The 16,469-nt window shown below is 49.2% G+C and overlaps 1 protein-coding gene and 1 long non-coding RNA gene across 2 annotated transcripts in view; one reads left to right on the top strand and one right to left on the bottom strand.

Annotated features, from left to right (window-relative positions):
* Nucleotides 1-5,111, bottom strand: part of SETD1B (SET domain containing 1B, histone lysine methyltransferase) — a 47,308-nt gene extending 42,197 nt beyond the window's left edge. Inside the window, exons 1-4 of the mRNA XM_064726689.1 lie at nt 4,861-5,111; nt 4,356-4,510; nt 3,824-3,922; nt 3,061-3,331 (exon numbers count right to left, since the gene is read on the bottom strand). Of these exons, the coding sequence (XP_064582759.1) occupies nt 3,061-3,331; nt 3,824-3,922; nt 4,356-4,510; nt 4,861-4,933 (598 nt within the window). The 5' untranslated portion in view covers nt 4,934-5,111. The remainder of the gene's footprint in view (nt 1-3,060; nt 3,332-3,823; nt 3,923-4,355; nt 4,511-4,860) is intronic.
* Nucleotides 5,112-8,839: 3,728 nt separating this feature from the next.
* On the top strand, nt 8,840-12,718 carry LOC135454457 (uncharacterized). The gene is made up of 2 exons (XR_010442114.1): nt 8,840-9,719; nt 10,061-12,718. It is a non-coding gene; the product is annotated as an uncharacterized LOC135454457 (long non-coding RNA).
* The last annotated feature ends 3,751 nt before the right edge of the window (nt 12,719-16,469 follow it).

The raw sequence follows: 16,469 nt of genomic DNA, 5'->3' as shown, positions 1-16,469 counted from the left end.
CAGAAAGATCACAATTCATGTAAAAATACACATTCCTGACACTCACATGACCCTGCCCCCACTCCATCCATGCAAGAGAGGAGCAGTTATCACCTCAGAGCTCGCAGGGATCATTTTAAAATAATCTGCTGGGCAAGTGAAGTCAGACACTCCCTTCTCCAGCCAAGACAAGGAGGTTTCTAAATCCTTTTTCCTCTTCTCAGCCTCCTTGGCAGCTCTGCTCCTTACCATGCTCTCTGGAGCGCAGCCGTTTCCCTCCTCTCCAAAGTGCCAAGCAAAGCTTGCAGATTTGAGAAGTGAAACTCTCACCCAAGGGAGAAGCCTCTGCCAACACCCAGAGCCACTTCAGAAAGCTCTCCCTACACACCTTGCTCATGAGAACTGCCTGTTACAAATGCAAACACAACGCATGGCAATGCTGAGGACAAAACTGTTAATGTTTTCTTTCCAAACAGACACCAATTAATCCTTTTTTCCCCCTGGTTTAAGGAGAACTCAGTGGCATCCTTCGAAGAATAAAGCCAGAGGAGCAAACTGTCCCATATAGCATTACTGAGCCTCAGCCTTTTCATTCCTAAAGTCTACAAAGACCCAGTTTCTTAATATTGAATTTTTCATTACTACAAAAACTTAATCCTACTTATTTTGCAGTCTGTAAGAAATCTGTCATCAGCTTCAAAGGCAACAGAGCCAGACCCTGAAACTGTCTGAATTTTGCTCTGAGAGATAAAGAATACACAGAAAAATGGACAGACTGGGCACCTGAGCCCAGAAAATTAATTCAGGAAATACCTCCCAAAACCAGGACTACTTTCATGAGAAAGTCCTGCAGGATCAAACCCCAAACTCCCTGTGAATCACCTTGTTCAATTCAAAAACAAAGCAACTCTTAGCACAATTCTGTCCTGAAAAAGACTTATTTACCTTGCACAAAAGCCACAGATAAAGTTATTTGGGCATCAAATCTCATTTCACAAAGTCCTGAGCCTCAACTATGTAAACTGTTTAAGTTCAACCAAAGTCATGACAAAATAGATCTCTCACTGCAAGAGTCTGAAGATAAGCTTGAAATATTAACACACACCACCCAGACATGACACTACAATGCCACAGATATGGAAGTGTTAGACTTATTTTCACTTGTCCTTAAAAAAATATCAAGTCATTGTTACATAGTTCTTCCTGGATCCCAAACATAAGGCAGGAAAAGTTACAATTTCAAAGAGGTTTATGAATGTGAAATGATTCCTAGCTACTGCTCTAAGACAGGTAATTACTAGTTGTGTCCAGTCTGTAGATGGATAAACGGAGCAGAGAAGTTTCTTTAAACAACCCTGTCTCAGATGAGGAGCCTGGATTTATTAGTTTCAGATTCCCAGGCCTGTGCTCACACCAGACAGATAAAATTGATACTTTCCCTCCTAATATTTATTTTGCTACACTGTGAAAACAAAGTTTTTAACCAACCTTTCACCGTCTTGCAAAGCAGAACACTAGAAGGAAACGGTGAAAATGATATGTATATATTTTAAGTATGTCCTAACCTGCTGATGCTATTTTTAGGAACACCATTTTTACTTGATTCTGACAGATTATAGCACATTGACAGTCCTACTCCTTTAGAACGAAACAGAAGCAACTGTGTGAAAAAAATACATTAGGAGCATAAAGCTGGCAAACAAAACAGCAATGCAATTTGAAACTGACTTCAGCATTTTCTCCCAGGAAACAGAAGCAGAAACCCCCCCTCATTTCCCTGATGTGCTACAAACTTTCTGGAACAGCTGCCTGCTCAAGGCTTGCTGCATAGTTTATAAACGGAGGAGAACAAGGAGGAAGGCAGTACAATCAGCTTGTTTAAAATGATTGGCATTAAGACATCCATCCCTTACAAAACAGCTTTAGCTTATGTTATTAAATCTGCAAATAGTTAATTTGTCCTTAAATGTGATTTTTACCTTCAAATTTCAAAGCAAGTGAAGGAGCCTGCCTGTAAAAATTATTGATACTAGAATTTCAAAGTATACACATGTAAGGTCAAGCCTAGCTCCCAACAGAAAATATTAAACTGCTACTGTGATTTTTCTTCTAACAGTGGTCAGTAATGTCAATAAACATCCTGTTCTACTCTATCACATGTGGCACACCAACTGCTGTGTTGGCTGTGCACTGAACTGTTGAAACCTTTAAATATAGAACAAAAATATCAGCATTTTAAGAAAATGGTGTTAGCAATGTCTTTTTCCCAAGAAAGAGTGCAGCAAGCCAGTTTTAAACTAGAAATGCCACCTTTAGAATGCAGAAATACAATCAGCAACTGATCCACACCTCCTCAGTCTTAGACATTTTCTAAAATTCAGGCAGATTTTAGAAAGCCCTTTCACTAGCATACTTGGAGGAGAGAGAACTGACCCAATGCAATGCCTTCACATTTTCAGGAACTTTATGGGGCTTTGAGGGCTCGGGAGTGGGGCTGGCAGCTGGCTCCTCCAGCACAGGGAGCTGCTGTCGCTTTAAGAGCCAGTCTCACACTTGTACACTCGCACACCCTGGCAGTGCTGCGTGTGCACTCTGCTGTGCCAGCCCCCAGCCCGCTCAAAGTATCAATGAAATGCCAGGCACGCAGGGCACAGCACCCAGCCCCGCTGCTGCCACCAGAACCCACAGATCTGGGTCCCAGGAACCACCAGGACTTGCCCAAAAAGGCCAAGTTTGCAAAACGCAGGTGCCACCGGGTCCAGCAGCCCTGGCAGGTGGCTGAGAGGGACGAGCCTGGGGCAGGGAGATGGGGGACACGAGAGGGCAGCGAGCAGGGGCAGGGACGGGCAGGGGACAGGCAGGATGGCAGCATTTTGCAAATTACAGGGCTGTCTCTTAGCAACAGACAACACATTTGGCTCCACGTGACTCGCCCAGGCCCCAGACACCAGACCCGCTGCCGGCTCCCTTCGTATTTTTAATCACCAGGTCCCTGCCCTCTGCAACAGCCTCGGTGCTGGGAGTGGGACAGACAGGGGCTCTGCAAACCCCAAACACGAGGCCCAAACGTGCCCCCCTCACCTTTTGTATCCAGCTCCACGTGGATGATGTTGCCCATGACAGAAGTGTTGTGAAGGTGCTGCACAGCCTCCCGGGCACCCTTGACAGTGGCAAAGATGACTTTGGCAATGCCCAGGTGCTTCTTGTTCTTGGGGTTGTAGAGAATCTCCACCTCTTCCACTTCGCCGTATTTCTTGCACATGTCGGCCAAAAAGTTTTCACGGATGTTGTCGTTCAGCTTGGCAAAGGTGACCTGCTTGGGAGGCACTGGCCCCACGTAAAATTCATCAATCTGGAAACGGGCACAAGGTGGGGAACGATAAAAATAATCGGCATTGTTAATGAGCTTGGGGGAGGAGCCTAAGGATGGCACGGGAGGGAGGGGGTTAAAGCATCCTGCAAACTTTGGGGGGCAAAAAAAACCTCCAAGGCTCTGGGTGAACCTCGGAGCCGAGCAGAGGCTGTGCCGCTGCAGCCATTCATTGGAACCGGCTCCTTTCTGGGCTACAAAGATGCATTTTGAGCAGTGCTGTCAGCAGAGAGCCCCCCCACTGCCCCCTGGCCCAGGAGCCCCAGCTCCAAAACCTTCAAGTGATCTCGTCAGACAGAGGCATTGATTTCTTGTTATCCTCATCGAAGAGGATTATTGTTAAACAGTTTGCTAAATAACAATGTTAATAGAAATATGACTGTCATTTAAACGGTCCATTAAACTATTTGGAACTCAGGCTTCACTCCCAGATAAACAAGTTTCCAGAGGTAACACCAAAAGTCAGGGCAGTACCTTGAATTTGGGGACAGACAGCTCCAACTCCTTAGTTTTGGTCCATATTCGCCCTATTCTGGGATCCCTGACACAATCCACAGGAGCGATCCCCGAGTTCTGGGAGAAGGAGGAGGAGGAAGAGGAGGAGAGAAAACATAGAAACAGCAATAACAAGACTTGAAATTGAAGACAAAAATAAAAGAAAAAATAAACCCCGAGGAAGCACGGGCTGTCTCAAGGGAAGGGGAAAGCGCACACACACACATACACACACGTGTCAAATTGCAATACTGCTGGGAAATGCACACAGATTGGAAACACAGGAAAAAAGCCGCAGGTTTGGGCTCCTGACAGTTGAACACACAGTGTCAGGTGGCTGTAACTTTGGTGGCTGTGCGTGTCCCCCCCCAGGACCCCCCTCCCACACACAAGCGCTATGCCGAGGATCACCACGACCCGGAGGGACCCCCAGCCCCCAAAACGCCGGTAAGACAGAGGCTGGCAGGGGAGACACGACACAATGGGGGAAACCCGGGAGCCCCCCACTCACAGGCATGCTGAAATGTTGCCCATCGTAACGGTAGAGTTTGTGCTGTCCTTTTTTCAGAGCCGGGTCAATAATCAACTTGTAACTTCTCCAATGGTGATTTCTTTTCTCGACAGAAGTGCTGGCTTGCGTGCTGTTCTCCATTCCGTTGATCCAACCTGAACGCGGGGGGGGTGGAGGGGGGGGGGAGAGAGAGAGAAAGGGGGAAGGGGAAAAGAAAGAAAAACCACACTAAAAACCATAAAGTTAAAAAAATTATTCAACAAAGACATCTTCGTTTCGGTGCGGGTTTTTCTTTTTTTTTTTTTTTTAACGAGCCGCCCGATCTACACACCCAGGCAGGGAGGAAATCCACCGCGAAGCGAGCCCCAAAATGGGGGAATTGCCAACCGGGTCCCCCCCTCCACCCCAAGCAGACAAGAGGCAGAGAGGGAGGAGGAGGAGGAGAGGAGGAGGAAAAAAAAAAGAAGAAGAAGAAGACGAAGAAAAAAAAAAGACCCAATCTCACTTGAACTCTGCTTTTTGCCATGATCTTCAGGGTGCTTGGCTTTTTCCCCCGCCTTGGTCTCTCGGAAAGACATCGCGCTGGGCGGCCGATCGTCTCCGGGCGGCGAAAGGCGAGCTCCCGTCTCACATGGGGCCGGTTACCGGCGCGGGCTGCCCGCCAGGCTCCTGCCTCCCGTTTTCGCGAGCCACCACATATTGTGTGTGTGCTCGCTGCTGGCGGCGGCCGGGATCCCACAATACACCGCTGCGAGCGCCGCGAACGCCTAACCGCGCTCCGCCGCCTGCACATTCACGGCGGCCGCGCCGCGCAGCCCCCGGCCCGCGGCCGCCCGCCGCCGCCCCGCCGCCGCCGAGCGCCGCCGCATGGGCCGCCGCCGGGACGCGCGGGTTTTTTTTCCCTCCCCGCCGCGGGGTTAACGGCATGCGGGGGGGCGAGTGGAATCTGCCCGTTGCATTTACCTTAGAGCAAACTGTTTCTAAACAAGATGGACCTATAGGTGGGACAAGTTGGGGTGGTTTTTTTTCGCTTTTTTTCTCTTTTTTTTTTAGGGAAAGACTTCGGCGAGCCGGGGCGACCGCGGGGGCGGGTAGAGCGCGGACCCGCCGCGCTGCTGCGGCGGAGAGCGCGGGGGGGGAAGCTGGCAGGGGGGTGGCAACACACGCAGAGGAGGGGGTGATAGAAGATGGGGGAGCAGCTTTGCTTATTAAAGGTCCGGAGCGCTCGTCAGCCAATCAGCGGGGAGGTTCCATTTTGTTTTCGGTATTAAAGGCGGGCGGCGCGGTGCCCCCGGCGCTCGGCGGGCGCGGGGCCGGGCGGAGCGCGGCGGGCGCATGGCGCGGCCGTCCCGGGGCGCGGGGCCGCGGCGGCCCCGGGAGCGGCCGCGCCATTGGCTGGGGCGGCGGCAGCGCGGTGGGCGCAGCCAATGGGAGCGCGGCTTCCATGGGGCTTGAGTTATTAGACGGCGGGGTAAAAGCGCCGCGCGGCAGAAGCCAAGGAGAGGCCGCGGGACCCGCAGCCATTTTTCTGCAGTGGAGCGAAATGGCCAACTGGGCTTTTCCTTTGTTCCATAAAGGGGGATCCGCCATGTGAATCCACACCACGCGGGGTGGTGGGAGCCTCTAGCACGGTGCCAGACGACTCACTGAAGAAGGAGGATTTAAATATATATATATATCTCAAACCCTTAACAAAAAAAAAAAAAAAGTAATGCGGATTTTTTTTTTCACCCTTATGATTCGGGATCCATCTTTGTCTTGTGTAACTAGGTCATGGCACACCCTATGTCAGCAGTTAACAATTTCGAATGCCAACAAAAAAAGAGTAAATACATTCTTTTTATATTTTTTTCGTTGTTTTGGGGGTTTTTAAGCTTTAAGCAGCTTTGATGACTGAACAATAAATTTGAGAGACTTCTCTCTTGTATTAAACACTTGATTCCTGGCCATTTTTATTAACTCCTTTGGTGCTTAAAAGGTAATGTTTTAAATATAGGTATAGGAATAGTGAATTCTGGCAAAAAATAAGGCAATTTTACTATGTTAAGCTCTTTCTCTTTCTTTCCTCTTACATTGTAAGTACCCAATCCATTCTGTCCTTGCTAAGTGTAGTTTTCATGTTAATGTTACTGAAGTGGTCCTTATTGCTAAGCCTTCATTTGCATGTCTTATGTTTTTGTCTGTTTAAACCAATTTATGCTTTCTGAAATATTTTACTTATAAAGCGAACTATCTGGCTAAGATATGCTTAAAAGTTGTTTAGCACCAGTAAATGTTAACTAGGTGTTTTCACACTGACATGTGCAGCCTAAAACTATTGAGGAGAATATTTTTAGTGTCTGCGTGCTCTGTGGAAAAACACTGAACGTCCTTTTTATGTACAGAGTAAATCTGCCACAGGAAGGTAGATTTAAGCCTCGAGCAGGAGTCCTCGCCTGTGTACGGTCAGTCAACATAGCTGGACTTTTTCTATAGCTTTTTTTCCCCCTTTTTTTCCTCTTTTTTTGATGCTAGACCACTGCCACACAAAGATCCGTAACTTATCTTAACAAGATCCGCTTTGGCTCGCAAACTTACGAGAGAAGTGGTGATACAGATCACATATATACTTATAGCCATTATTTTAAAAAAGAGTAACAACTTCACCTTCAGAGCTGCATTCAACTATGGTGTGCGGGTAAGTAAACCCTTTTGCCCTTGCAGAGGAACAAATAGCCCAGGCCTGTAGCTAATGGTATTGTCCTGGGTGGAAAGATCCCAATGGTCGTCTGAAAGCGGTGGCGATCTCCTTCTCCTCAGAAACATCTAACAGTGCCTCTGAAACGTCTGTTTTCAGGGAGGGATTTGATTTCTTTCTCTGCACAAAGCTCTTGGTCGTCCTCAGCCCTGGGTGGGTTTGGTTTTTTTTGGTGCGGAGAGACGCTGTGAATCCATTGCAGGCATTACGTGGCTGTTAAATTGAAAGCACAAAAAAAAAAAATCTGCCTGTGAACAGTAAGATGTTAGTGAGGTTGATGTTAAAAAAGGCGAGAAGGCGGTGGTGGTGGTAGGGATCCCTTACATGTTTTATCCGTCTAATTACAGAAGCTCGACAAAAAACAGGCAACAAAATGGGGGGGTGTTTTTCACGACGGTGAGTCTTAATGGCGGATGTCTCCCTAGAAAGCACTGTAAAATCCTTCATACCGAGAGGCAGTGACTTGGAGAGAGGGGGGAAAAAGGAGGTCTGGAAGTATATCCAAAATGAGGGAGTTTCCTTCCAAGTGAGGGACCCTTTGCAGCCTGAGTGTTACAGATGGAGAGCCGTGACGCAGTTGATATTCACAGCAGTTGTGCTTTAGTGCCGCCACCCAGCCCACGAAAATGGCCTCCCCGCCGAATTCTGGTGGGTTTATTATGTGAAAGGCTGCGGCAGCACCGTGTCCCGGGCGGCGGGAGGGGCGGCCGGCGGCGGGCACGGCGCTCCCGATCGTGCTCCGTGTTGTGTGAGGGCAGCCGCCATCATGGCTTCTCCTTCCCTTCGGCGCCGCGTTCTCCTCAGCGCTGGGCGGTGGCGCGGCGGGCTCTCCCCCCGCTGCCTCCCGGCGCTCCGCGTCCCGGGCGCTGCAGGGAAATGATGGGTTTGGGGTGTTGGTTTTTTTTGGTGTTTTTTTTTTCTTTCCCCTTTCCCGCCCCCCTTCCCCCAGCGCTTTGTGAGGGGCTGTGGAAGGGCGAAGCTGGGCAGGGAGCGGCGGCTCTTTCTCCCCGCTCACAACATGGCGGGAGCGCCCTGCGGCAGCGGGGCTGGCGGCGCTCCAGCCGGGCCGGGCGGGGGGGCGGCCGGCCGGGAGGACAAAGGCAGCTCGGATAATGCCGGCGCAGCCCCGGCTGCTATAAATAACACCGCCCTTCCCCCGCTGCAGCCTCCCGCTCTCTTTATAAACAGCAAGCCATGGAAGTCGCCTAATGCAGAGGGGGGAAAAAGAGGAACAAACAACACCACCCCCTTCCCCACACGCATAAGGGGGAAAAAAATAAAATGCACAAAAAAAATTAAACCCCGGGCAGTGTGGGGGACGGGGGGAACCAGCAGCGCTGGCCGCGGGAGGGGCCGGGCGGCGCCGCCACCTCCCCGCCCGGAGCGGGTGCGCCGGGGGGAGCGCGGCCGCCGCTCCCCGTCACATGGCTCTTTGTTGTTTTCCTTCTCTGCCTCTCCTGGGCTGTTCCCCCCTCCGCCATCACCCAGCCGGGGCAGCGCTGCCCTGCCTCCTCCGGCCTGCAGCGCCGAGCTCCCCGGGCCCGCTCGGGCAGGGCTGGCGCGGAGCCGGTGCCGCGCTGCAGTGGAGCCGCCATGGCCCGATGAGGTGTTACATGTGGCGTCTTTTTTTTTTTTTGCCTTTTTTTTTTTTTTCTCCTTCTGATTTGTTTTTTTTTTTTTTTTGGTGGAATTTTTTTTTCCCCGAGCAGATTCTGCTGCAGCTCGCATTGAGTGGAGGGTGAGGGTTATCTCGGAACTTCACAAGCCTCGCTGTGCTCTGCGGGGAATTGCAGCTTGTGCTTACTGCAGACCCAGAGTAGGTGAGCCAGGAAAGCCTGGCTTGAGCAACCACTTCAGAGGGCAGGACAGGGAGGAAAAGCAAACACTGTAGAGAGGTGGCCTCCCTGGTAAGGCTAGAGCAGGACCGTCCTGCGGACTCTGAGGGAGGGAGAAGGTAAGTGGCTGCTTGGCAGAGGCTGTCTGCGGGAGCGGCATGTGCCGGGCAGGGTGCGCCCTGCCCGCAGCTCCTGCGGCTCAGCACCAGCCGCTCCGTGGGTTTGTTCAACCTGTGCTGTGGTATGTGCCGAGGCTCAGGGCTGTTTCCCTGCGAGGGAGCAGGGTGCTGCCGCGAAGGAGGCACCGCAACCCGCGCCTTTCGCAACAACTGCGCTCATCGCTCAATTCCTCGCTCCCCCCCTCGCTCCTCACCGGGTCAGCCTCTATGTCGAGAACAAGCGACAAACCGTCCGCACAAAACAGAACACGTTCCCATGGAGGGGGAGAGAACCAAACAAACCAACAACAAAACCAAAGCTCTTCCGCAGTGCCAGGCTGGCGTTGTAGCTCTGCGAGCCCTGTCGGGGGCTGCGGCGCTCAGAACCGGGGCCGCCCGAGCCGCTGCTCGGTCCCTGCCCGGCCCGGAGCGCCGGGCCCGCGCTGGAGCCAGCCCTGAGCGCCCGGCCCGGGTCACGGCGGCTCCCAGCGACCGTCTGCTGGCAAAATCGGAAGGAACGGTGACGTTGTTCTTAGCTGAACACCATTAAAATGCTCCTCTGGTATCTCTCAATAGAGGTGAAAAGCATTTCAGCTTCCTGGAAATGGCCGAAAGAGGCGACGTGTAGATCAAAGTACGGCGCAGAGCTGGGCTCGTGTTTGCAGGGGTTTTTGAACTGTAGTGAAAGCGTTTCTGCAGCTTGCATCGTAATGAGTTAAGTCAGCACGTGAAGCGACTAAAAAAGGCATATTTAAACAGCATCGGGCTATTAACTTTCCTGGGATTTGAGATTTATGTTTAAATATATATTTGGCTGTTAGCAATACCAGCATTTAAACCGTAACGTTGATCTGTTCAACCCTGAAGCAAACCAGCTCTGCCTCATGCAGCTTTGAAGCGACACAGCCAGACCATAATACTGTGGGAGCTTAGACAGCTTTGTCTGTACTTGCATCTCTCTGCATATTTTTCCAGGACTCTGATCTTTGTCTGCGATTAATCATTGTCCAGGACGGCTGTTCCCGGTGGTAGAATCCATGAAGCGCTCCAGCTGGGAGAGCTCCTAACGCGTGTGCCTGGCGCTGCGTACGTGCAAACCAGGGCCAGAAATTGCTGGGGCAGCAGGCGCTGGACAGCGAGCCTGCCGTGCCGCCCCAGTGAGTTGTGTGAGTCCTCAGCACTTCTGGAAGTTGTTTTTGTAAGTCTGAGCCGAAAATTTCTTTCCGTTTTTTAGAGTTTCTGAATGACTATAATGTTCAGTGTAGTTTAAAAGTCGCCAAGGCAGTTGAGACCAGTCGTGCTCTCAGAGTGGGTGGTTTCATGGCTTCAACCTCGTATCTGAAAAGAGAAATGTTCTGGTACAGCGTGTTTAAATCCCAGAAAGGTCAAACCAGACTTTCATACTTGAGTTAGATTGACCCTGGTTTGCTGCGTGAGACTCTTTAGATAAAGAGATCTTTCAGGGGAAAGGGCGGGGGGAGAAGATTTTTTTTCTCTGAACAGCTTGTGGTGACTCTGTGCACATTCTTGAAGCAAAGGAGTTTGTTCTTGCCCACAGCGTCCCTGCCTGGCATTGTTGAGTGGAAAACTCTTATGCTAATTATATCACTGTCTGTTATCAATAAGAAGTGATTTAATTTCTTTGGCAAAGTGTTGCAACAAGAGCAAATTAGATTGAGAGGCAAAGTGAAATAAAAAATATGCAGCTGTTCTGCCAAACAATGATCCTGACTGTTTACAACATTTTGTTTTAGACTGCCTTGTACACAGAATCCTTTATATGGTAGGTTTTAAAGTCACAATCCACTGCTTGTGCAAGAAAACTAGATTAATAGATTATAAAAGACAAAAGAGACCAAGGGTCATCTGGTTCAACTTCCTGCATTATGCAGGGCTCTTGATTTTTATGAATTTTTGGCCTTTTCTTATTTGAAAGAATTTAACTGCAGCATAGCTGCATCTTATATAAAGATTAGATTTTCTTTTCCGAATGGGCTGTGAAAGGGAGTAAAATAAAGGGTAAATTGTTTCTATCAAAAATCCACCTGACAGACTAGAAATCAAAGTACCTTTTTAAACTTGTCTAGTTTCTGCTTTCAGTCTTTCTGGATGTGCCTGTCCCTCAGTCTCCTTGGCAGAGGAATGCTCCATGACCAGATTTCCATCCCCTCATAGCTGTGTGCAAGCTGAGCATTTAAACACTCCATTGCAGGCTGCAGAGCTCCCCCTCGGGTCAGTCTTTACTAATCCTGTAATTGTTCCTGCTCCAGTTTGTCACCATTTTGATCTGGGCAGAAGGGGACAGAGCCATCGGCAGTGACTGTGCCCGAGCCAAGAGCCCTCCTGGCTCAGATGTGTCTGTCAGGCACACAGGGATTTCTCCAGCCCATGTTCAGCTGCTTTCCCAGCAGGGCAGCTGAAATGCTCTCAGATCTGCTCCTTCTTGGGATGACAACCCGGTACTGCAGAATTGTGCTCTTTGTTTTGCATGTATGGCTTTGCTCTGGTCCTCTCAGACAGCGTTGTTGCTTGCAATGGCTTTTTTAATTATTATTTTTATTTGATACTCCCTTCTGATATTGCTTAGTGTCACCTACAAACTTGGTTGGTTATGATTTTATGTTTTCTTCCAGATAAACAACCTGTGTGCACGGTGGGTGTTTCCCGGTTCTGGGTGTGTGTACGCACACCTCAGCAGTGTCAATATTGTGTCAGGAGGAGGTGAGGAGGTCTGGTTCCACACCATCCCTTGCCACACCCCAGTTGCATGGGAAGAAAGCCCAGTTTAGGAGCTGGAAGGCAGCCAGGGGCACACTGCAACACTTGCTTGCCCTGGTGTCTATTATGTAGCCATGAAATAATGCAGAGCACAGAACAGGTGGTTGCAGGACCCATAAAAGAAAGAGGAGAGGTCTGGGGCAGCATGGTTACAAAGTACATTTTGAGACCTTCCTGTTAGATATTTTTTTTTAGATGCGATGCCTCACTACATGCTCTGTATCCAGCTGTTCATTCAAGACCTAAATACATTAGGGACTTCTTCCCCCCTGCCAAATTTGAGATTGGAGGAAGGAGGGGGGAAAATTACATAGAGCAACGCAGTTGCATTAAGCAGTTTTATTTTTAGGAAACCAGGCTAAGAATATCAAAGGAATATTGAGTAGGAATATGGACAGGGTATTTGCCTGTTCAGATTTTCTTGCCATGAAATTTTTCATTCCTTCCTAAGAACAGCAGATGATCTGTCTAGGGAATTGTCAGCCAAAATAAGCAACCTGCTGACAGATTTCACCTGTGTCCCAGCATGCTCTGAGGATGCATGGGATGTGAGCCTTGAACAATGACAAGGAATCACTAGGCTGTGTTGTTTGGCTGCCGGGGTGCAGAGATGCATGGTGACACCCAACAGTGGAACAAACATTTGCTGTGTTTAAAATTCAGACAAATTTTTATGGATATGTTGGCTATTTGCCATAGCTGGGGGATGGGGGTGGTGTTACTTCTTAAATTATATGTGATCATATTTCTGCAAGTATTATGACAAAGCCACCTCTGTAAGGTAGGGAGTGAGTGCTTTCAGAGATCTAATCTTTCTCGAGCTATAAAGAATAAAGAAGCTGTTTCAACACCTGACTTGCAGAATGTTTTGTGTTGCTTCTTGCCTATTGAAATGCTGCTGCCATTGAAATGCTGTGATCCTATCAGGATGTAGAACAGGTTATTTTTTAGAATGCTTTCAAGCTTATAAAAATCATGAAATAAATCAAGAGGGCTGGCAATTCTAATCAGCATTCTAAAGCCATCGAATTACAAAACAGTTCAGTGCTTCATGGCCCCTGAACAGTACAGTTCCACAAAAATAAAAGGGAAAGAATGAAAAGAATGTTCCATTTAAAGAGGCCGGGCACTTACAAAGCTTGCATCAGAGGGAAATGAAGATACAAATAAGTAATCTAAAAGGATATTTATGCATTAAATTACTTGTGTCTCTGGACACTTCATTAAACAGTCTGGATGTGATGGTAGCTGGGGACCTGGGAGCCATTTTAACACATGCAGCACATACAAGGAACATTCTGATTATAAGTGATGGAGTATAAAACGTTGCAGCCAGAAACCAATGACAAAGATCAAACGGAATGAGTTCAGCTTACAAATGAGAGCAGTGTCTTCCCACTGGTGCGATGCGACACGAGACCGGGACTTTGCTTTGCCCTTGACATTGCTGCCACTGCTCTCAATCCTGCAGTTAAGGATTTGCATCGTGATTTATTGTTTGACAGGACAGTGGGGAGTGCCCCAGCCGGTCCCCCGAGCCCTGGGCTGCAGGCTGGGTGTAGGCTGAGCAGCTCCAGCCGCTCGCAGTTGCTAAGCAGCTGCACAGCCTCTGCCTGTGCTGGGCGAGGGGAGCAGCGCGGCTTCCCTTGATCGCTGGAGAGGAGCCGGCAGCGTGGAAATGGAGCCGTGGCCATGGCAAAACCGCTCCGTTCCTGGCTGGCAAAACGCTGGAGAGAGGAGAAGGGACGCTCGGTGGAGCAGGGGGTGGCAGGAGGGGTGGGAAGAGGCAGCATATGTGCACAGCAGAGGTTACAAAGGCAGCAGATCCTGCCAGAGCGGGGGGCACACGCCGAGGAGAAAGGAATGGGAGAGAGGCCAAAGGCACAGTTCAGAATTAAAAAAAAAAAAAAACAAACCAAACCAGGAGGAGAGTGTGGCATATGGAGAGGGGAAATAAAGCAGAACTTGCACAGCCTGCGAATAATTGAATAGAAAATACAGGAAGAGGGAAGGAGCTTGATTCATTACTGCCCTTCACCTTGTGGAGACAGCTACACCCAGGAAGAGGAGGTGTGGAATACAACAGCATCCTTCGTGTTTCACAGTGAACTGTGGGTTTTACATTTCAACCCCTGCCATTTGTGGTTTTCTCCTTCCACAGCCCATGCCTTTTGTTCAGACTTGACTCCTGCAGGCTCTGTTCTTATCTTTGTCTACTTTCTGACTTATTTTCGAACTTGCTTTAGCTTTTTTTTCCCCTTTCTTTTTTTAGGTAAGTTTTAAATTAAAATATCTTTTCTAGATACTTTAGTTGTTTTAACCTTCAAGAGGGCAGGCCATTGCTAGTTTCTAACTGAAGTTAGTTTCCACTAAACCCACAGTCATTGCTGCATTTCTGCCTGTCTCTCTCCTGGGAGCTGCTGATGCAGGACAGGGCTCTCTTTGCTTCCTGACCCCTTCCCCTGCACATTGTCTTCCCTCTCCCTGGGCAGTGCCTGGCAGCAGTCCGGAAGGACTCACAGTCAGCAGCGTGCAGGAAGAGGTTCCTGTGGCAGCAAATTATCACAAGCGCCTGACGTGTTGCATAAAGGGGAGTGAAAAAAGTGTCAGGAACATCTGCAGGGCGTTCTGGCCACAAGGGACCCTCAGTTCCACCAGCACTGCCCACACGAAAAAGCACTTTGTGGTGTCGGCTCTAACCTGCAATTGGCTGTGGGATAGGAAACGCCAGTGGAGCTGGCAGCGAGGCAGGAAAGCTGGGCATTCCTCTCCTCCAGGCACAGGACTGAGGGGCACGGCTTGTACAGCAGGGTGGGGAGAGGAATTTAAGCTCGTGCAGCTGTTGCTCTGCTGTGACCAGCCCAGGCTTGCTTGGAGGCCTTTTGACTGAGAACACTTCTTCCTAGGTCCAAAATTGAGTCCTAAAAGGAAAATGGAGGTGCCCACTCAGACTTACAGCGGAAATTATTTGCTGTGGGTGCTGTGTGTGTAGTTCAAGCCAATAACATACTTGATAAATACACAGCCAGATGTGTTCTTACTTAGAAAATTTTTGTCTAAGAGATCTGATTCGTAGGGATGCTGTATTTGCTTCCTTCTTCCATTTGCCTGGAGCCCTTATCTTTGATCATGCACTGTCTGTACTATTGTTAGACTCCCAAGACCGTTAAAGGTCTTGGGGCACTGACATTTTACAAGCAGATCCAGCTGCCATTCACACAGGGGCATTTTTAGCCTTATGAGAGATCTAAGTTTAATTAGAACAGTTGTAACCAAGAAATCTCCCCAACTCAACAAATCAGAGCTACTAGGTTAATCCCAGTAAGCAATGAGGAACATGACAATGTTCCTGTTGTTACAGGAGATTCAGGAAGGGTGAGATGTACAGGAAATGTGCCATCAAGGCCAGAGGTGTGGAGCAGGGCAGGGCAGTGTGCCAGACCCAGCACTGAGACTTGTGCTCTCTGTGCCTGCCCTCACCACCCCACAGCACTGCTTGAACGCCTTCCTGACCCGCTCTGGTGGCTCTCAGTGAGCACATCCAGCCAGGCCACTCTGCACTGTCAGCCCAGCCAGCTCCCACAAACCAGGCACAGGCCCAGAATCACAGCTCTAAAGCAAACATCACTCAATTACAACCTGGTTTTATTTCCAGCGCCTCAAGTTATTAATTAACCTGCTCGGAGCATCCCTGTTCCTGTCAGGGTTTGCTCTGGCCAGGTTATGGCTGCTCTCAGGTCTGAGAAATGTTCAGTCTGGGCCTGAGCTCTGCCTGGCCATGCTCTGACAAGCCACAAGCTCCTCTGGCTCCTGCCAAACCTCCACCTCTATGAACGAGCATCTTGCCAGCCAGGCAATGACAGAGCAAGAGCTTCCAGCTCAGCTTTACCCATACATCCAGCACTCCACAAAAAACAGGCAGAAATTTTTGTGTTCCCCCATATAAACAGAGGATTTTATCATCTCTTCAGTCTGCCATTGCTGCCTTCCTGTGGGAAGTTTGCACAGATATCAGAGGGGAGGATGCAAACTTCATGTTAATGTCAGTGCTATGCATTACTCAGCAGAAACATGGCCCTATTTCATCCACAGCCCATTCTCTTATAGCCTACTTCACCATCTTTTTTCCTCCCTCTATGAACCTTTCCAGTTTCCCCACATCCTTGTCCAAAAGGTTTGAGAGCTCCCTGCCTGGGCCAGGTGCAAGAGTGCAGGAATGAGGTGCTGATCAAAGCCTGACTCATGGCTCTGTAAAACACACACTTGGTCAGGCTGCACTGTAACTCACAGTGAAAAGCATATTTAGGAAGCCAAACCTGGGTTAATTTAAACTTGATGTTCTCTACAGCCACACAAAAAAAGTTCTACTCCACATATTTCAGGTTTAGAGAAGACTTCTAACAGAATTTTGGAGAGTGTAACCCAGATTTGGCAATTCACAGTTGACTCACCCACTCCATATTAATCCCTCCTGTGCAAGCTAAAGCAGCTGAATGGAACTCCTCCCCTGGTGCTGTGGTCATCTTAATTAACACACACTCCTCTTGAGTCCTGAACTAGCAAGTACATTAAAAGAAAATATCTCTGTCCACAAGGAATTACATAA

This window comes from Zonotrichia leucophrys, chromosome 15, assembly GCF_028769735.1.
Source record: "Zonotrichia leucophrys gambelii isolate GWCS_2022_RI chromosome 15, RI_Zleu_2.0, whole genome shotgun sequence".
Lineage (NCBI taxonomy): Eukaryota > Metazoa > Chordata > Aves > Passeriformes > Passerellidae > Zonotrichia > Zonotrichia leucophrys.
The sequence above is the reverse complement of the archived record's forward strand: the minus strand, read 5'-3'. Positions and strand labels throughout refer to the sequence as shown.